The 22,506-nt window shown below is 35.1% G+C and overlaps 2 protein-coding genes across 5 annotated transcripts; one reads left to right on the top strand and one right to left on the bottom strand.

Annotated features, from left to right (window-relative positions):
- Nucleotides 1–1,153: 1,153 nt before the first annotated feature.
- LOC130826033 (protein PHOTOPERIOD-INDEPENDENT EARLY FLOWERING 1) lies at nt 1,154–17,458 on the bottom strand. Of its 4 annotated transcripts, none has more exons than XM_057691505.1 (22): nt 17,055–17,458; nt 16,463–16,559; nt 14,120–14,200; nt 13,919–14,026; nt 13,625–13,705; nt 13,437–13,525; nt 12,925–13,091; nt 12,770–12,849; nt 12,133–12,268; nt 11,968–12,024; nt 11,743–11,808; nt 11,562–11,617; nt 11,336–11,467; nt 9,761–9,799; nt 9,490–9,558; nt 9,333–9,395; nt 6,156–9,237; nt 4,981–5,045; nt 4,806–4,876; nt 3,914–4,703; nt 3,046–3,563; nt 1,154–2,071 (listed from the first exon to the last, which is right to left on the bottom strand). In XM_057691505.1, the coding sequence occupies exons 2-22, from the start codon at nt 16,520–16,522 to the stop codon at nt 1,642–1,644; spliced, it is 6,240 nt and encodes a 2,079-aa protein (XP_057547488.1). In that variant the 5' UTR covers nt 16,523–16,559; nt 17,055–17,458; the 3' UTR covers nt 1,154–1,641. The 4 variants fall into 4 exon arrangements, with proteins under 4 accessions (XP_057547488.1, XP_057547489.1, XP_057547491.1 ...); XM_057691506.1 differs by having other exon boundaries at nt 16,463–16,550; XM_057691508.1 differs by having other exon boundaries at nt 16,463–16,524.
- A 1,476-nt stretch (nt 17,459–18,934) lies between these two features.
- On the top strand, nt 18,935–21,535 carry LOC130826032 (oil body-associated protein 1A-like). Its single transcript, XM_057691504.1, has 3 exons — nt 18,935–19,109; nt 20,013–20,416; nt 21,126–21,535. Exons 1-3 carry the CDS (start codon nt 18,988–18,990, stop codon nt 21,308–21,310), a joined length of 711 nt encoding a protein of 236 aa, XP_057547487.1. The 5' UTR covers nt 18,935–18,987; the 3' UTR covers nt 21,311–21,535.
- Nucleotides 21,536–22,506: the final 971 nt, after the last annotated feature.

Here is a 22,506-nt window from a genome sequence, read left to right as displayed (position 1 = left end):
TTTTAAAATCTGCTTAAAATGATGTCTTGAATTGGAAAATTAGTTATTTAATTGATTGACACATAATAATATGTCAATCATTGAAATAATAACATTTGCCAAAGCTTTTATGAGTTGTCATTTGTCATTTTATAACAAAATTATTAAATAGTATGATTATGCAGGTTTGAAGAGATATCCCACGAGATTTACTTGCATACCTGTTGCTGTTATACACAAATACAAAGACTTCATTTTCTTTAATATAATTAAGTGTGGATTTTGTCAAGACAAAAAAACACTACCAATCAAAGATTAAAAAATATCTTTACTTGCCTCCCACTCCCCATAATTTTTAAAACATTTCAATTAATTACCCACAACAGAATTCATGATTGATTGATTGATTTCTTATCCAATTTATTTGTCATCATATTTTTGAATTGAGTGAGTAAACGGTTTGATTTAGGATGACTCAATATGTGGTGCATAAATATAACAAGTCATATATGAGACTGTTTTATCAAAGAAATTGGTTCATATACTCTGTTCATTTATAATTAGCATTTTCATTAGAATTATAAGTGATCATTAAAAAGTTTTAGTTAATCACTTTAAAATTGTATGTGATTACTTTAAGATTATAGATAATCACTTTAAAATTGTAAGAATACATTAAATTTATCCAATAAAAATAATCTAAGGGAAAAATTTGTTTAAATGTAAACACACCTGGTCATCAAGGCGTGCACATTATCGTCAATGTCAAAGTAAACGATAAAATTAGGACTTAAGCTGAATTTTGACTACAAAAATCTTAGAATTATATTCATCTTTCACAGGACTTATTTCAAATGCGAATCTACAAAACTAATTACGAAATTGTTGAATCTTTGGAATGTTATATCAAATGTGAATACACTTAATATTCTATAAATCTCAACTATCAATTTTTCTAAATTAAAAAGAATTATTAACAATTGACTTGTAAAAATTAAAGAGCTTAAATTAACTAATAATCATATAAAAATACCCACCAATAATATCAAACATGATACTAAAACTTCACAAAATAAAATTTTATCATAACTATTGACTTTTAAGTCGACCACTATAAACTTTTTTCATTCCTCTTAAAAGATAGCTACTACCGGGAAGAAGGCGAGAAGCGAGATTAACGAATAAGCGAACATCGATCACATAATTGAGTTAGTAATATACATAGCTACATCTACTCATACAAAGTAGGAATTACCAATTACTCTAAATTAGCTAACTAATTTACAAGATAACGTATCCCGGAGATGATGATAATTTTCCAAAAAATGTCGCAAGGATCGAGTTCAGACACCCATCAAAGCCTCATTTGAAAAAAGCGCTACTAACCCGAAACACTTGCGCTTCTACCTACTCGGTAGCCATCAATTATTCAGATGTTTGTGCGGTTGCGCCACTTTTCTTTGCAGTCAAGTCATTCAGCCTGTGTTACCCTGTGCTGTGTGACAGAATAGAAACAAGGCAGATACAGCGTGTATTGGCGTACTGCAGCCTAGCCAAAAAAGGGCATGAACTGTGCTGCCCAAGGGCGCATCGGCTCACAAAATTCGGTTTCTAGTCAAGAAGGGGAAACCCTAAACTTAACGTGCTATGATATAGGCCAAGTTACCCGATATCAGTATAATCAGTCAATGAGCAATCGTCAAGGTCCGAAATGAAATGGGGGTCGTACCAATGTGGGACCATCTCATGATTATTTGTACATAAAGGGGTTTCCTCCATAGGATTGATCAAATGATCCTCAAAATGACTAGCTAGGAGCCCTGAAGGATATGAGTCGGGAGCAGAGTATGTAGCAATGGGTGGAATGTTGGGCGGTACTTGGAGCAATGGTTCTGCAAATGGAGGATGAATCTCGGCAGATTCTGCAAGTTTTCTGAGCTTTGATTTGGATGATCTTCCGGATTCACCTGGACCCAGTTTGTGTTTCCCTGATGAGGATGATCTAACTGACAATCGGTTGCGGGATTCACCAACTGGAAATGCAGATGATGCCCAGCCATGAAAACCATCTAGACATGCACTAGAGGAAGCCCTGCAAGAAGCCATGTTCTTGATAAATAAGTATCAAGTATATATAAATTTTTGCGAGGAAAGAGTTGTGCAACAGAATGATATGATTCATGAATGATACTTGCGGTTGGCATTTACAAAATGTCATCAAATACAGTTATGAGTGTGGGGTATAGGTACATACTCAATGTCGAACATGTCAAAGCTAAAAACTTAAGACATGGAGAAACTATCCTAAAATCGGACACGTGTTGAGACACAGCATTTACAGAACATACTTATAGTTTTGAAGACTTTTTTATATAAGCTAGTTTCTGTCAATTTCTATTTCATCTTGATACCCGTTGGTGGGCACATACCCCATGATGTTTTCTACTCCTTATTTGCATTTTTCTCTCTTAAAATATGTTTTCACGATTATTGGAGAGTTTTTGGTTGATAGATGAAATTTCGGTAAGGATTCATTATCCATGTGAGGAGAGTCAAGTGTCCGCTCGGGTATGGAAGGTAAGATGAAAAGTCAAAGTAACATAGACAATTTGAATAGAAATACTCAAAAACTAGAAATTAAGCACTCCTAAGCACCTCCCACAATTTAACTTCCGACTTTTCTTTCTAAGGTATAGTAAAAAGAAGAATATTGCTACTTTTCAACGCAACACATCACAACCATTTTCACTCTCAATTCTAATCTTCATGCCAAATATCACCTGATTCGCTAATCTACCCACGAATCACGAATCGAAAACAATGAATTATGATCAGTTTTGACTACTTTTATGCCACTTTCAGTGAATAGCAAATTCAAAATGCACATTAGCTGGGGAATTAGTGGGTTTTGAGCTAAATTTCTCATATATTTATGTACTTGCTAAAATTCAGAGTATAAAGTACGTTGTTAAGGATAAAGGGTGTATACTACGCATCTCATTCAAATAGTGGAGGTGACAAGAGCATAATACTCTGAGCAGTAATGCCGTGCAATTCAAAACATACCTGAAACGACTCTCCGCCACTTGTTGAGTAGACCTAAGTTGATTCTCTTCTGAAGGCGGCTTAACAGGTGGAAGCGGATCCAAGCCAGGTATTGAAACCGATACTACAGAAGGAAAACCAACGGTGGAGTCATCACTCTCACCTCTGTCTTTTCTGAACTCTACTGTGACATCCAACTTCTCTGTATCAGGTAAATCCTCTTCCATGTGGGAGGGGGCAGCTGTTTTGACGCTTTCAGCATCATGCAATGCTACAACTAGAAGCCTGCCGCACTGAACCAAATTGAACTTTTTCTTGGACAACCCTGTGCTTGAATTTTGAGCAGTTGGATTTACGGATTTACCAAATAGCCTTATGCTCGGATAAAGATTACTATGGGGAGCTGAACGGCCTTTTTGCTGATCTGTGGAGGAATTCATCCTCCAAACGGTAGTGAGAAGAGCAGTGAAATGCCGTTGAAGAAGTAACTCGCTATCTTGTTGTTCCATTGCAGCATCCAACAGAACTCGAAGGTGGTCCTGCCACAAAAATATTATTATTAAACAGTTGCAACAAGAAAAACATATATATAGAGAAGAGATCCAATCTACGTTACTCGGACTCTTCATTTTGCTTCACATACCCGTGTCCGATCCTTGATGGGCAGACATTAGTATGGCACTTGCACTTTATTTTACGCGTAAAATTGAATATTTAGACGTATCCGACACTTGGACAAGTACCAGTATACCCGAGTCCAAGTAACATAGGATCCAACAAAACAAGCTCAGGCCTCAGGGACAAGGGCATAGCCATGGGGGATATAAGATGATAAGTCCAACGGACAAATAGCTCAATTTACTAGCTAGTGCTTGAAAGAAAGTCTTACCTCAGTAACTCTCAGTAACCCTTTCGCAGGTGCAGCCGTACTTGTTTTTTCGTTGTTGAGAGCATCTGCAACAGTATTAAATTTTGAGACAAGTTCCCTGAATCTTTCACAGCACAAAGTTGGATGGCGAAATCTGCCCCTGTAATAACCACCAGCTTCAATCCCATAAAGACAGTCGCTAACCAAGCTCCAATTCGGACCATACTCGTGTACAAGAGCACATAATACTGCATCCTCCAGAGGCAGCCAGGAATCGGGCGACGGGAAACAATCGTTTGACCACAAATTCCCCTTTTTCTTACACTTCTCGGGCCTAATAGTATAAATTCTTTTCATTGGCAGAGTAGTGATTGAAAGTTTCCCACCCATCTTACCCCTATTAGAAGGCTTCAGATCCAAATCAAGAGTCCCGTCTTCACATGACCTCGTATCTCGTGATTCTTCATGTAAAATTCTTAAAGTGTTTGATTCCGCAGCTGGTAATTTCATTACGAGAGCAGTTTTCTTGGATTTTTTGGACTTGCTCTTTGTGGACGTCCCCTCTTCAGCGGTAGTCGTTTCATCCTTCTTCCTCTTCAATCTTAAAATGAGACTAGATGGGTTAGCCTCGGCACAAGCAGCCAGCTCTCGAGAATCATCTTCATAATCTGACGACACATATTCTACTAAATCATCCTCATTCATAGATTTTGAAGCCAAGGATAACGAGTGCTTTTTCAAAGATTTGAACTTTGCTTTCTTCGCTTTCTTTTTCTTAGACTTAGTTTTACTACCACCAGACGCTTCAACCCTGCATCCCAAGAAAATAAACAAAACAAAAACACTCTTTCAATCCACAAAATATTATGTCGTCGATTTCTTAAAAACCCATCAAGTTAGTTTTCTCTCTTACTTGACAAAATCGCCGTTCACATCCTCGACATTTTCCAGCTCCTTGGCTTTGTTTTCTAGTTCTTCCATCAACTATAACAAAGGGAAAATATCAATTTATAATAGAATAGTCTAATATTTTGTTTAACTTGACATCTTTCAGCTTCTTTGTTCTTGGTATAAAGTTCATCACTAACCTGATGCTGAGCTAAAGCTTCAACTTGCTGATGATAAGCTTGAGTAGCAAATTCTGCATCCCATTCTGATCGGAGTCATTGAAAAAAGAAGTTAGAATAAATTCTTTTGCACATAAAGAAAACAGGACATAAATTAGAGACGTGAGACGATAAGATATACCAATCCAATGGAACGTTTGGTTGGACAAAAAATTGATGTTCCGAACATTACATTTATCTAATTAATTTTTATTGAGATAACATGTATGCTTACAATAAATTCTTTACTTAGCTTCTTAGTTATCTTGAAACATCACACAACCTCACCGTACAGCATGAGCACATGACCAAGAAAAAAGATATTATTATGCTTGAGGACTATGATATGCCCTCTATGTCCTTTTATCTCAAAGGAACAAGTTTTGGGGGGGTTTGGGCGGATCATAGTGCTAAAACAAGGCCGCATCACATCGCATCGGCCGGATTGTAAAGCATTTTCCGCATTGTAAAAGTGTAAGAAACCAGGTTTGGGTCATTGCAAGGAAAATTTCATGCTTTCAACCAATATTTGGCGATATAATAACCACTTCACCCCTAATACCACATCACCGATTCATTACCGCGATACCCCATTTTTCACTATGGCAAGAAAGGGAACCTCAATAACAAACATATAGAAAAAATCAAAAATAGCCATATCCAAGCCAAACTATTCAAAAGATTTTCCTAATTAATTTTATAACACCTTTTACATGATAAGTATCATTTCTTGGCAAATAGTATCAAATATTTATACAAATAAACCATACAAGAGACAATCCAGGAAATTAAAACACATAACCTATACAAAGTGACTCTACATTACAATCCTGTCTACTCACATTTCCAAAAGATATGATCCATTTGTCCTTTTGGTTATTCTCAAATTACTCTCTTTAATTAATATCGATTCATTATTTCTCCAAAATCAGCATACCTTTAGTAAAATCTTACTCATTAATTGCTTTCTTAATCATGTTATGAAGTTTGTTTAGTGGCTACTTTTATTGGTGAGAGTTTATAGAACGAGTCAAGTTGAACAGAGATTACAACTATTTTAAAAAGCAAATGCAGGAATCAGTGAAAACTGGCAAAAGATACAAGGAGTTTAGCAGAAAATTTTTGAGAACCAAAAATCATAAATGAAAAGCACTTACTCTCATACACAAGAGGCTCATCATCATCATCAACTTCTGCCTCCATATCCTCTTTTAACTTCTCGATACGATCCAACTCCCACTCTCTCTCCTCAAACTCAACTTGATGATCTATTGCATCCTTATCGATAATAGGGTCCCAAACCTCCAAGAAACGCATTGCATACCTATCTATCGGACGCAATTGATTCTCAAACAATAGAACTTCTTGTCCTGCTGCAGCAGCAGCCGCTGCCATCTGCTTGACGTCGGCTATCATGTCAACCTCGTCTTCATTGCATGCTAATGTGAGAGCCTTCTCCCTATCGAGATCATTCCCATTTGAGATAACCATATTTTCTATATTGGAAGCAGTAACCAACGCATTCTGATCCGTAGATTCATTGGGTTTAACAATGTCCTCATTTCCCAAGTCATCATCTTCCAACCTTTCAATGGCTTCCTCGGTAAATTCCTGGTTGTCGACAGCCTCTTCCTCTTCAACCTTTTTAAGAGCCATATAATCTGCCTCATCTTCAGCATTTTTTAAAGCAGCCTCTATATCATCATTAGAAACAGGAACTTCAGCCCCATCCTCTGCATTTTTCTCTTTGCCTCTCTCTTTTGAGGGAGCTAATCTATGTCCCGAGAACAGCTCCATCGGATCAAGCTTCTTGAAAAATTCAGTATTGTAGCCACCACTCTGTATCACTAGATTATCAAGAGCTCGTTTTTGATTTGCTTTCTTTAAGATGTTTTCTTCAATGGTGCTCTCGCTTACTAAACGATAAATATGGACTTCACGGGTCTGTCCAATACGATGACAACGATCTTGAGCTTGTTGATCCATGGCAGGGTTCCAGTCACTGTCATAGAATATCACCGTATCTGCCCCAACAAGATTTATTCCAACACCTCCACTACGTGTTGACAAGATAAACAAAAATATCTTGGGATTCGTATTAAATCGCTGCATCAAAGTTTGCCTCTGCTCCGGTGGAGTAGATCCGTCCAAGCGCATATAGGTATAACCATACAAATTTATGAAAGCTTCCAATATATCAAGCATTTTTGTCATTTGAGTGAAGATTAATGCTCTATGACCCTCTGATCTCAATCTTCTAAGTAGAATAGCAAGCTGCTGGAGCTTTCCACAATCAAACTGTATCAAGCGCCTGTCAGGAAAATATAACTGCCTCCGAACAACAGCAGGACGTATAGAAGTCAATAGAGGCAGTAAATGTTGAGAGCATTTTCCCTTGTAACCTGGATCAATAAAAACAGAACTTCCAGATTTATTGGACCAACAAACAGGTGGAGGAGCTCGTGCAGCTGGGATAACAAACATAAAAGATTCAACTTGATCTATCATCTTCTGGAATCGTTCCACGGGTGATAAAATGATGTCTGCAAGCTTTGAGGAATAGTCAAAACACACGGGATTTTCCTTACGGCACTGTATGTCATAAACGGGATGCTCTACAGTCAGATTTGCACGCAAGGTTCTAGAATACAAAGGCTTTTTCTGACACCTCAATGAATTCCACCATGCAATGGAAGCTGCCCGCTGTTTTTTCTCGTTTAATCTCTCCTCACGTATCGCTTTCTGAATCTCTTCAAATATGTTTGTTCCATAAACTTTGTTCCCATGTTTAAACCTAGGCCTAATAACATCTAGATGATCATGACTAAGACGTTGTTCGATCAATGCAGGAGAAGTGGCAATAGATTGGACTTCATCATACTCCCAAGATACCATGCTGAAATCTAGATGTGTAAAACGAAAACCCAAGCCAGAAAGATCGGTTGAAGAAAATAGACCGGGCGAAAGCATTGAACACACTGTAGAACTCAATTGCATCTCTATACCCTCCATGTCAAAAGAACTTATAATCGAACGGCCCTCAAACAAGTCAGGATGATTGCAAACTTTACGTAGTTGCATTATGACATTTAGCATACCAAGGAAGTTGGAACTAGCCAGAGTAGCTTGGGTTTCAGAACTAGCAATGAAATCTTCATACAAATTCCTCTGTCTCTTTGAGAGTCTGCAGTTTATGACATGCTCATATTTCATAGGAAGCTGTTTTTCAACATCTCTTTTCAGACGACGCAGAATAAAAGGTCTTAATACATTATGAAGACGATCTATCACTTCTTTGTTCACCTTTTCTTGTCCATCTACCATTCCTGATATAGGATTACAAAACCAATCTTTGAATTCCTGGTGAGACTGAAAGATATGGGGCATCAAAAAATGCATTAAAGACCACAGTTCCATTAGATCATTTTGCAACGGAGTACCCGTCAACAAGATGCGCCTCTTTGAATTGAAATTCAAAAGAGTTTGCCACCGCTGAGACTTCCAATTCTTTATCAAATGAGCTTCATCTAATATCAAATACTTCCACTTCTTACGCTTGAAAATTTTTGAATCCTGGATAACAAGTCTATAAGTAGTTATGCACACATGGAAAGAATTGGGTTTCATCCAACCTTGCCTCTTATATTTGCGCTCCTTAGCACTCCCAAAGTAAGTTAAGATTTTGAATGCCGGACACCATTTTAAAAACTCAGTTTCCCAGTTAAGCATGACACTGGTTGGAACAACAATGAGATGAGGCCCCCATATTCCCTTCTCACATGCCAGGTGTGCAAGCAATGCAATCGTCATGATTGTCTTTCCGAGACCCATCTCATCGGCAAGGATCCCATTGAGTCTTTTCTCATACATGGTAACAAGCCAGTCAAGCCCAATATGCTGATACTCTCGAAGAGGGTGCTTAATAAGAAAGGGGAACTTTGTTCGCACGTTAGTCGTGGAGAAGGTGTTCCCCGTCGGTTGGGCGGATCTCGCAGCAGCCGCAGCATCAGCAATTATAGAATCTCTTTGACTGTCCTCTTCAACATGACCAACAACAGCTTCTTCACTAGGGGCAAGCGAATTATTTTTTGTCTCCCCAATAACATCTTCAGCCACAACAGTATCCTTATTATCCTTTTCTTCCTCTTCAAGCACTTGATTCTTCGGAGAACTCTCTAAATCAGAGTGAGAAGAACAATAATCTGATTCATCATCACTAGAGCCCAGATTGGAATGTTCCTGATAAGAGAGAGCATAATTACATAAACATCGTGAGATGAATGTATCAAAACTTTTGAGTGACAAATGACAAGCAAATAACAAAATAAACCAACCATATGGTAGCGTCTAAGCAGTTCCTCCAAGGGCATCTCGCTTTCTTGCTGCAGTAACGCAATCTACAAAACACCAACACCACAGAGAAAAAAGTTCAATGCTCAAAAGCTTATAAATTAGCAACATTTTTTGAAATTATTCTAAACTAGCTCGTACTTCATCTTCAGACGTTCTCGACTCTGCTTTTGCCAACTCCTCCTCCTCTTCCAAGGTTGTCTCGTCGTCCTAATCAAGTAATCATATAAATAAATCAGTATTACCGACTACATGAAAAAAAGTAAAACATACTTTGTATTAAAACCTGCAGGATTCAGAGCAAGAGCAGTGATATTCAACAGATGAATGTCATCATGCAACATCCTGAAATATTCCTAGTCACACATTAACAATATGAGACCACAAAAAGAGCAAAGTCATGAAACAATACCTTCTCTTCTGCTGTGGCAATAACAAACTCATCATCTGCCTGGACAGTGGACAATGCGTAAAATCAGCAAAGCATTGTGAAGAAAATTAAATATGGTGAAACACAGCAGTCAATGAAATTGGAAAAAAAAAAAAAAAGTTGCATTAAGTCTCAGTTTTCTGTTGAACTACATATATGAGAGAAATTGTATGACCAAGCACTCCTGCTTGATTAGACGTCTAAAACTCATTTCACAAGACTTTTATCAGAGAATAAAGCTTGAATAAATCTGAAGCTCATTGGGGTTTACTTCAATTGACATGAGCCTAGAACGAAGGAGTAGTTTTGCACAGTAAAAACCCATCTTAATAAATAAGAATAGGTAACTTCGTTTTGAATTGTACGTTCTCAATGGGGCCAAAACTTATAATTCATTGGCTTTGGGCTTACTAAATGTACTTCTTATTATGTGAGGTGGCAGATTATCTTTGTTATCAAAGATAGGTAACTCATCTTAATTAATAAGAACAGGTAACTTCATTTAGGATTGTACATTCTCAATGGGGCCAAAACCTATAATTCATTGGCTTTGGGCTTATTAAATATGTGTAATTTTTATTTATGTGAAATTGCAGATGATCTTTGTTATCAAGGGCCAACCGAAAACAACCACTTTCTGATCACAAGGGTGAGGTCGCATACATGCAATATCTCTTAACTCCACAAAAGTCGGAGCAAATTAATGGCATGAAATGTTGGTAGCTCCAATTGCTTTTAAAAATAATAGACAATTAGTAAAAATCGATTTTAGTCCTGATCAATTAACACAATACTAATGAATCCCTCAGACTAAACTATACCATATCTCCTTTATAATGTACACAACGTTATGCAAATACTTCAACAAAAAAAATTAGAAAAACATGAAAGATCAACAATTGTTGCTCACTTGGATCTTATTCTCTTCAATTATTTTTACTTAAAAAACATCTTTAGTTATTAGTTTTGAGTATTAATATGTAAAAATCAATTTTGATCAATGGGATACTCACTAAGAAAACTTGAAACATAGACAATTAGCAAAATTCAGGAGAAACGAACAATCTAAAGACACCCATAAACATCACCAAGGAAGAACCACTTGTAATCTCCGTCATGAATGAAACCACGGGTGACTTTCACAATCCACTTCAAATGAGCAATTTTTAAATTAGTATTTTCATTCAATTGAGAATCTGATGTATGGTTTACAAAACAAAGTATCAAACTAAACTAACTTTTTGCAATGAAGGGCTTTTGCTGGGAACTTTGATCAGTCAAGATTATAATGTCCTTGCTCAAGTTAAAAAAGGAAAAAATTTGCTTTGATTTACGATTCAAACTCATTCCTATGCCAAGGCATTGTTCTTTGAGCTTTATCAAAGGCAGCCAAAAGAACTAGCCTCATCGCACCTGCATTGGGTCACTGCGCATGATGGTCTAGGATGTTACTGGGGCTGTGATTCTCAAACAGGTCATAAATTCAAAAATAATAGTCACCCTACAAAAGAAGTTAGTAAGATTAAAGTCCTAAGTAGCGTGCAAGAACTCATGTACCTGATCATCAATAAAATCATAACCTGCGTCTACAAATTCCGAATTCAACAAGGTCTTTGAGGACTTAGGGGACGGATAGGCTTCAACTTTAGATACGTCACTAGTTGCCTTAGACGGACTATTGCTTTTTCCCTGGAAATAATGAGCAGAAATCACATAGTTTAAGTTTGCAGGAAAGTAAAACGACCCTAAAACATAAACGACGTACAAAACAATGAGTAACAACCTCTGATGACTGGTCAATGTCCCCCTTAAGCACCACAAGCTTATCAGTTTCAACATCTGTAGAAAGTCACAACCCCACATTAGTGGCTGTACACCTTAATTCCAAAATCCTCTAAACCTTCCTCACATTGATAAATGATAAAATGAGATAATGTTGATCATTTCATGATTCTTATACTTACCAGTGATAACCTCTTTGGCGTTTTCCATAGTTACGCCAAGTTGATTTGGTAAGCTTTCACCATTGACTAAAACCAAGCACGCATTTCAATGGAAGATGCACATAAACATACAAGATAAGAAAAATAAACATGAAGATTAACCGAAGGAACAAAATTTTGTAAAAGAGTAAGGCACCCATGAATAAAGATACAACAAAAAATGCACACGGCTGAGATTAGACTTACCCTGAACACGGTCAACTTCTTCATGGGACTCTTGCAACAGCACAGATCTGAGCATTACTTTCTCCAATTACAAAAAAAAAATAAGGAAAAGCATCAAAATTAAACCGTAATAAGATTATAAGAAAGCCCCAAAAGAAAACAAAAATTAAAATCAAGCTAGAACACCTTCATTCATAGAATAACGTTTGAGTAGCTCCTCTAGAGGTAGATCTACTTCATTCTGCAAGGCAGCCAATTCTTCTTCCCTTTCTTCCTTTGTTATTAGAGCTTCATCTTCGTCGATAGTCTGCTCGTCATCTTCCTAAAAAGCGATTAGGAAGATAAGACACGCAAAAAAAGGATACGGTATCAAGACAGACACAAATAGTAAGCCAGAATAATTTTAAAAAGGAACTCAAAAAACTATCCCACTCCATTAATTTTCAAGTTTCATCGAAAGAGGTTTCTTTTCCATCCGATCCCTGAGTCATATTTACATATAAGAGATAATAACACATTATTGTGCAGGCTTCCTCCATCTTTTAGGAGCCTACACTTCCATTAAAGAGAAATTTTGAAGAATGGAAGACCTTTAGAAAATTATACCCCATTAAAGGACACTATTTCCCCCCATGCATCTTTTAAAGGAAGGCAAAAGTATAGAAATATGAAATGGCCAAGATGACGAATAGAATTCCACTTTTTGAAACCAGAAAAACTTAACTACATCTCGAATTCGATGTCGGGTATCAAACAAATGAAACTCATTTAGACAATCACATTGCAGAACAACAGAAAACGGAAAAATATATGGAAATCTCACCAACTCATCTTCAGATGATACACCATATTCATCATCAGCTTCCATAGCATCTAAACTCATCTCTTCATCTGATTTAGCCCCTGTAAAGATGAATCACAGTCACTGTAAGGCATTTGACCTCTTTGCAAGTCAAACAAGCATAGTATTCTGCTAACCAGAAAGCAATTCCGTTGATGCATCCTTATCCATTGCATCCCCGTCTATTTTCTTTTCATCTGTCTCAATCGGTTGAGAGTTGCAATTTTTCTCTTCTATAAGTGGCTGCAGAGAAGGGCAGGAGTTTGCAGTTCCCAAGAGATTTTCCGCCAGCATAGTTGAATACCTGTGAATTTTCTAACTATTCGGTCATTCCTTATACCTGTGAATTCTAAATAGTCGTTCACTCTTTATCCCTCCAAACTCAAGTGTAACAGCACAAAATCTTTAAATATTCACTACTTCTTTATTGAGGCCGTCTCATCGTGAGACGGCTTTAATTGGGTCAGCCCAAACCATTTAAAAAAATTTGCTTCTTGTACAACTGTGAATTCAGATTTTATTTTTTAAAAAAATTGGCTGCTTGTATGGGCCCGTCTCACGGTGAGACGGGCTCATACAAGGCTTGTTAATAAATATTTAAACAAGACAGAGAATAAAGACAGCCATGAACGGATCAGTTGGCAACCACCTTTCAGTTTGACCCAAGAGATACTCCAGTTGCTTATCGAGTGCCTTCTTCTTCTTAGAATCAAACTCCAATTGATGCTTATAGAGCACCTGCACAAGTAATTATTCAAACAGATACGGGGTAAGAGAATTATAAACATCAAGAAATATATCATAAGAAAATACCGAGTTAATAAAAATTTAACTTGCCAGCTTCTCTATTTTAGTCCAGAATTTCTTAACATCCTTTGAGATATTAAGTGCAACTTTCCTCATGCGTTGCTCTTCTTCCTGTTTCATCAACAATGATAAACATAAATGGGGACGAAAAAAATAATACACATACAACAATATATGCCCAATGAAAAATTTGATCAACAAAGGCCGTCAATTAAATTGGTTTTACTAAATGCCATCAACAACAAAACAATTCAAACAATATTCCAGTTGTGCTTTCAATTCTATCCTTTCATCAACTTGGAGGAAAATTTCAATGGGCTAAACCTTTATTCTCCTTTCTCCCCTTGTCGCCTGGTCAACCATGCCTCTGCTTGCTCTTAAAGCTACTTTCTTTGCCTGCGCTAACTTCCACTTCCTCTCTGCCTCAAAGTCCTGCCGCAGTCAAATTTGTTATACTTGACAAGCTAGTGAAGCTGAAAAATCTTCAAAACAAAAGTAACGTAAGGATTGTAAATAGATGCTCACCTTTGACAACCAAATCATCTCCTCTAGAACATGATCCCAATGTGTTTTTGGGCGACGAGGTTCTTTAGGAGCTTCAAGAGCCTGCACCAAGTATCACGAACATAATCAGTGATGTTGCAAGCCATACAATTAACAGAAATAATAAGTTTTCTTCAATGGAAAGATACTAAAAGGCAAAGTAGAAATGAAGCACGCAAGTAACGTAATCACTTCAAATCCATAATGGCAGAATATGCTGTAATTATAATTCTTGAGAAACTTGGATAATGCCTTCTCATACACAAAATTCGATCCTTGATGAAGACATAGATAGTTTCACACTCTCACCATTACCCAAGTGGTATCAGCGTTATAACTATTAAGTAGACAGCTGATATCAGATCATAGTATAACCAACAGCAAAGCCATATCTACAATATAGTAATAGCCAACACGTAAAGATGATCTAGAGCTCATCATACTGGTAGTGTGTTATATGCTTTGATCCTCTTGCATCACAACAATATTCAACTTTTTTGTGTATATATACCAAACCTGAAGTTACTTGACAGTGTAATATGGCTAAAGGTACAAACAAAACTCTTACAATCATTATGTGAACATATAATTTCAAATTTCAAGGTGGTTGGACAAAAATACTTCCAATGAGGAATTATTAGGTCTGTAGGCTCTAGGTGCATCAAGTCACAAACACTTCGTTTAGATTGAAGGAATTGGAAGGAATGGAAAGGGAGGAACTTGGAGAGATGCAATTTCCTTTGTTTGGATAACAAATTTGGAGGGGAGGGATTTGGAACGAAGAACTTTGAAGGGCTTAAATCCCTTAATTTTGTTGATGACCAAACCTCTCTAAAAGCAAAAAGATTTGGAAGGAAAATGGTTTTCCTTTCCTCGCCCTTCCTTTCCCTATTCAACAAACAAGTTTTCATTCCCTCCCCTTCCATTCCATCACTCCCTTCCCCTTCTCTTCTTTCCCTACCCTATTGAATTCTTATCCATAAGGAACAGGCCCTAGAGCCAAAACACATGCCTCATCCATTTGACGTGCATGGTGCTAAAAACTTTGTTCTAAAAGAGGAAAACAAAAGTGTAACAAACTTTGGAAAAAGGATGAAAAAGAACTGAAAAAAGAATCTAAAAAAAAGAAAGGAAGAACCACCATTGCATATTTTCTATTCATGTAGCTTAGTATTTTCTTTAACTAGGTTAATAAGAAAATCAGATAATTCAAGGTCTCCATCACTAGGCTTAGAGTTCCAAGACAAGTTTCAACGGAAAATGATTAAGATACCCTGAGATATAGCCAATAATTTTGTAGGTACAACACATTCTGTCGTTCATAACCACAAAAGTATGTGGTCTTGAAGTATTTCATTGAGTTGCCTTCAATATCTTCATGAAATATGAACTGAATATCGTTACTTAGCCATATTCCCTAATACTAGCATAGTGAACCGTTTTTAGATTTCACGGTACATTGATATTTGATACTTTCCCGGGTGTAAAATATCTTCACTGTTTAGTACGGCAACCAGTATCATTAAATATAGAAGCGTTTCACTCTACGAAACTAGCCAAAAAACAAAAAGGATTTTCAGCAAAGAAACTATCCTTTGCACTTCATGTTCAGTCACTAACAACAATCTTAACATATGGTTTAGTGCGCAGGTAGCTCACACTACCTTTTTTTAACTATACCTTAATCATTTTCCATATCTTCCCTGGATATTTATTGTAGTATCTGCTTCTTCAAAGTTCAGTCATTCCCCAAAGCAACAACAAACAATTGCCAAGTGGGTCTCGAGCGAAGGTTCCAGAGGCAACAATAATGTCACCCCCAAACACAGGGAAATTCTTTCTCTTAAGTAGTCCTCATATATCCTCACCCTCAAAATAACTCCCCCTCCTCAAACCCCAAGTGTAACAACAGATTTCGTGAAACCCTAGTATAAGTTATATACTTCTACATTTTCCCTATTATGTTTTCGATATCTACTATTCTACTTTGCATCATCAATAGAATGGCATTGAATCTTTCTCAAGACTCAACCAGAACTAGGTAACTATCTTACACAAAAGAATGACATTATATTACCCCACGTAACTTGCATAACGAATAGAGCATAAACAACATAAAAGCAGAATCCAACTTAAATTCCTTTCAAGCCTCTATAAAGTATGTATAGTTTGCACGTGTTCTTTATCACGATAGCAACTCAACATTTCTGCTACAAACACAATACATAATCTATTTTCAACACCAATGTGCATACTTAATCACTATAGGCAAATTGAGAAGCTAAAAAAAATATAAATAGCTAATTAATAAAAAGAGAAACTAACCTTTTGTCTTCGAGCTCTCGATTCATGATCAAGTTTAGACCTCGGGCCTTTCGAAGCCATAGCTGCCAAAGACACCAATAATCTCTATCTAAACCAACTAGAAACACAAATTAACATCAGATTCACTAGCACAAAACAGACGGAGTACTACTAACAAGGAATTAATTATGCAACAAACTACACATTTAGATGTGAAGATATATATACTTTGAACTATAAACAAAGTTTAACCATTTAATTCAGTCAACATCAAGTATTCAACAAAATTAACCCACTTCACCTAAACAAAATTATCAAAGTCTGCAACAGCTTCAAACTCATTACCAAACATAAGAAATTTAATTCAGCTAATAACAGGTATTATTTCACCTAATTAACTTACTAATTCACCCAAATATCTCAAATAAAATTTACCCGTTTCATAAAAATAACATAACAACAATACCGAAACCTTCTAAGACAACATAAAACCCATTAAAAAACTACCCAAAACCCTGATTTCAAGAACAACTTCAATAAACAAACCCATTATCATAAATCAACAGAAAAAAAATAGAGATAAAAAGGCAAAACAAAAAAGGACGATACTAACCGAAAAATGCAGTAGTTATTGAGAAGATATTTCAAAATCTCAGATCTTTCTTCAAGTTTACTGTCATTCAACCTCAAATTTCATGCACAATCTAGGGTTTTAGAGGTGGGTATTTTCTGTAAGTCCCAACACCAATCTTCATTATAATCTTCCACATGAAAACTACTGCAAATTAATTTGCAGTAATTTAGAAACAAAAATTTTTGTAAAAAAGAAAAAAAAGAATAAGGGCGGAAAACAGATGGGAAATTTGTGACGTTTTGAAGAAAAAGATTGAATCTTTATGTTTATGAAATGGAAATTGTGATCTTTCTTCTTGTTTCTTTTCTTTCTATGTTTCTTTCTTCAAGGTTTGTAATTGTTGTTGTTGATGTTTATTGAAGACGTCATTGTGTGGAAGCTTAAAGTGAGGTTTGTTGTGAGTGTGTTCTTCGGATATTTTGTCATGACTTATGTGGGCTTTCACGGTTGAGTTATGGGTTGGATTGGGTTGGGTTGGGTTGGATTGGGGTGTTCTAGTTTTGGTCTTAAAGATGAACAAGGAATGGTCCACCATGATAGGCTTTGTTGGATTGGTTCATTATGGTGGGCTTTGTTGACTTGGTTCAAGCCCAATAACTATTTTTTAAAACCTTTATCACAAATTCTTGTGAGACGGTTTTTTTGAGAGATCATCTCTAATTAGGTGGGCCCATAAAGAAAAATATAGAATAAGTTACTTAATGGACATTAAGAATATTATAAGTAGACATTTAAAATATTGTAAATATTGCATGCTTACTCGGTGGGCATTAAAGATACTGTAAGTAGGCATTAAGGATAATGTAAGTAAGCATTACTTTCAAAAAAAATGTAAGTAGATATTAAGGATACTGTCAGTAGGCATTTAAGAAAATTGTAAGTAGGCATTAAGAATATTGTAAATAGGCATTAAGGATGATGTAAGTAATCATTAAAGATACGGTAAGTATACATTAAGCTTTAATGAATTGGGCCTGAAAAATAATATCACTAGGAGACTGGTTGAATCTTTATTTATCACAAATTATCAAATGACATGGGTGAGACCATGTTAATGGGACACTCACCGTCTTAAGGAAATCACTCACAAGCTTAACACAAATTGTCCTTTGAGACATTCTCTTAGAGATACCACTCAATTGGGCGCCCTAATACACTTTACAATAAAATATCTCACATGAATATATTTTAACTTTTTTATATCCATGAAGAATATATTAAAGCTTCTCTCTCCACGTAAGAAATATTCTAGAAAAATCAACAATATGAACGGAGGGGAGTAATAGAGTTGACTATTAGTCAACTTTATAAACAGCTAATAGTCCCTTAAATTTGCTACATTTTTAACATTTTTATTTTTATATGTTCCATTTAATTGCTATATTTCCTTTATAAAATCAATTTCTATATCTTTAATTCTGGACAACGTATACATCTTATCTTTCTTTTAACATCATTCACCCAATTTTAAATTTTTTTATTTTTCATATATGTGTAAAATCTCTTTACAAGAGATAAAAGCAAAGGCTACAATATAAAAAAAAGTTAATTAATATTTGGCCAAGATTCATATATATATATGAAAGCTAAATTAAGGTCCTTAAGAGTAGGTTAAAGCAATCCAAAAATGGTAAGAAGCTAAAGAAAAGGGAGCCACAAAGAAACCAAAACAAGGCCAAGAAGCCACGATACCTCATTCTCTTAATGTACGTGTTAGTATTTAACTTTGCATGAAAACCCAAGTGTCCCTAACCAATCTTCTCACATTTATAACTCATCATATCCCTTTAAGGTTTTTTTTTTCTTTTATTTCCATGCATCATTTTTAGTCTTTAGAAGTTATTATAAGAACAGAAACATAAAAATAGAAGAACACAAATTAAAGAAAGAAAATAATATTAAGAGAAAAAAAATGGCAAGCCATCCAGAAGTTCCCGGTGAGGCGACTAAGACGAGCACCACCATGCTCGAGACAGCCACTGCGGCGGTGCAGAAGTTTGGCCCTATCAACGCCATCCATCAGCATCTTTGCGCGTAATAATGTTTAAATTTATTCAATACTTTTAAGCTTTTAATTAAGTTTCTAGTTAAGTTGATTTCTATATGGTTTTTATCTGTGCGTTTTGGTGTTTCGATGTTTCGAATTAACTTGGTGGTTAATTTTTTGTGTTATTAGGAAAATGAAAATTAGAATGAACTTATATTTTCTTATTTTGAAAAAGAAATTTAAATATCCATTATTTCGGCTACTTTTCCTTCTCTTAAAAATTTAAAATATTCATGTTAAAGATTATGAGAAGATTGTATAATGTAGTAATCATCTGCTTCGTTGAGATTGCTGCAATTAAAATTTTTTGTATGCAAAAATTTTTAGGATCAATTGTAATAATATAATAAACCAAGGACACATCCATCCTAAAAATATATTTCACCTTTTTCTTATTTCCTATATCTATTATTTTAATTAAATTGAAATATATTTTTTGGATGGAGGTAATAGTAGAAATTATTTTAAGGGAATTCGGATAATATGTTAAATTAAGTTAATTTTGCACTACTTTAGCTTAATCTTCTGTGACACACCATCTTATTAGATTCGTCTTAATATATTTTCTGAATATTAATTTTTTAGAATTTTTAAAAACTCAAATAAGGTTGCATTTTAGATATGTGGAAAAAATAAATAAAAAGAACATTTAATAATAGAGAAATGTATAATTAGTTAATTTTTCTAGCTAATCACCTTAAAATTGTAAATAATTACTTAATTTAACACATTAAATCTACTTAAATCTACATGGATCACCCCAACTGAAATAATTTCACTATCAAGATTGTTTTATTAGGAATAAGAATCTGTGAAACTTAATTTTGATCATATCAAAATGAAATTTTGATGAATTTAACATGCATTAAATTTTGGTGACTCTTGATCAGCTTCCATTTCTATGGACACGACATGACACGGCAAGTAGAGGCACACCACTTTTGCGGGCACCAAAACGAGGAGATGCGCCAATGTTTGATCTACGACGGTCCTGAAGCTGACGCTCGGCTCATTGGGCTGGAGTACATCGTATCGGAGAACCTGTTCATGACATTGCCCGACGCGGAGAAGCGGCTTTGGCACTCCCATGAGTATGAAGTTAAGAGTGGGGTGTTGTTCTTACCTGGAGTTCCTGGGCCTATGCAACGCCAAGACTTGGCTAAGGTGGCTCAAACTTATGGGAAAACCATCCATTTTTGGCAGGTTGATCGTGGGGATAATCTTCCTCTTGGACTTCCTCAAATTATGATGGCACTTACGCGTGATGGACAACTTTATAGCCATCTTTCTAGTGGTAATTATATATATTTGCTTTCTAATTTCTCCACATCTTCATTTCTCATTCATATTCATTATGTAATATCTTCCTTTATAACCATCTTGTTATTTTATATCGGACTCACCTTAAAAAATAAATTTAATTAACCTATAATTTGTTTTTGGGTTTGGTAATAATCGATGGCCAGAAATAATAATATAGTCAAATGGTCATTATGGTAAAAAGAATGAAAACATGAATTTTCTCTATATCATATTAAAGCATAAATATATGAGATGCTCTAACATATTAAGAAATTATTTAACCACCAGTTTAAGTTTTTGGTTGAGTTAGTTTATTGCTAATTACAATACTCATCTATCTCATGGACATTTGAGATTGTTGTATCATTTATCTCCTCTAGGCTCAAATTAAGTTTAAGTTTTCCTGAGGGTAGTTTTGTTGCAACCTCCTAGGGCTCGCTCATGAAAGGGCTCAAATTAAGTTAATTTTTTATAATTAAATTAGTATTAAAAGTAGCATCTTGTATGGATCGAACTTGTAGCATTAGGTTTCTCAGTTAAGCGAATGATTAAGGGCCTTTTTTTAAGGTCTAAAAATTATCAGGAACGACATTCTGCCCTATAATTCAAAAAAGTATATATTCTTGTAAGTTGTAACTAGCTCTAATTTTACTATTGTAACTTCTTTGCATGTTGTTCTTTTGTTTTGATTTTCACCATAGATGTGGAGAAGAGGTATAATGTGAACTTTGAGAAGGAGAAAGAGAATCGAGCATACATGAAAGGGCTAGAGCACGGAATCCATCCCTTAGCAAATGCCGAAGGAAAAGGGCTAAGAACCGAGCTCCGAGAGGTCGACTGTAACCCTGGTGCTGCTGCTCATGCTCCACCAAGGGTTTTTGTTTAACCATATATATCAAGCTTGATCATATAAGCCAAGTATAGAAGTGTGATCGTATTAAAAAAATACGCTACTAAATTATCTACCAAAATATGTGTGTTGTATTAGTGTTCTGTAATTTGCATACTGTTTTCATCTCTTGTCATCAAACAATTACGTAGACTTCAATCTTGTCCGTTTGTATGATAATTAACGTGCATGCATGTTTGGAAATTGGATTTGAGTAATTAATGAGGGGTTAAACTTTATTTCTCTATAACAATTGAATAATTTTATTTTAGAAATAGAAAATGATAATATTTATTATACTATCGCTTCACTTCAGTTTGTTTAAAATAGACAATTGAAACGAATGAACTAATATATATAGGGCTAAGGGGATGTTTTGGAAAAAATAAATTTTGTTTAAAATAAAATATTATTTAGAATTTTCTTTGTTTTTTAAAATTTGTAATGATTTTCATTTAAGTTGTCTTTTATTACTTACATATAATAATGTATGAGTTGAATAATTTAATTAATTTATTTTTTAATAACTAATTTTTTATTTTGAGGTAATTGACGGACGGAAGATTTTTGTTTCTCTACTTCTTTCATTTGTTAATGTATTTTTCCTCTCACCATAAATTAAAATAGTACATTAAAGATCAAAGAGATGTGTTTTTCTATTTGAAAATGTCACTTTTTTTATTTGTCTTTTACTTTTTAAATATTTTTTAAAGGAAATGATCCTATGGATCGATCACATTAAAAATTTTCATCCAACATTCACTTCCCTTTCAATATACTTAGTTATTTGAAACTAGAAATACCTAATTCAACATGTAGAAGAAAATACTTATTGATATGGCACTAATAAAAATGACAAAAGAGTGTTGCCTTATTTCTTTAAGAGAGAAAGATGACCGACGCCATATTAACAATTATTCCATTAGGTACGTGGAAGTCACCATCTCTTACTTCTTTTTGATAGCAAAAAGATGTGGGGGACTGTTCTATAAACCCATGTGTTAGTATTCATATTCATAGTTTGTTTGATTTTTTTTTATATGTGATATTACGAGTTAGCGTGATATGTCAAAGTTTGGAATCTCATTTAATGATTTTTATATTAATTAACGTGGAATTAAGTCCGTGAAATGTAAGATATATTATGCAGTAGTTAAAGACACTCTAATGGTAGAGATATTTGTCGATATCAA

This window comes from Amaranthus tricolor, chromosome 10 (assembly GCF_026212465.1).
Source record: "Amaranthus tricolor cultivar Red isolate AtriRed21 chromosome 10, ASM2621246v1, whole genome shotgun sequence".
NCBI lineage: Eukaryota > Viridiplantae > Streptophyta > Magnoliopsida > Caryophyllales > Amaranthaceae > Amaranthus > Amaranthus tricolor.
The sequence above is the reverse complement of the archived record's forward strand: the minus strand, read 5'-3'. Positions and strand labels throughout refer to the sequence as shown.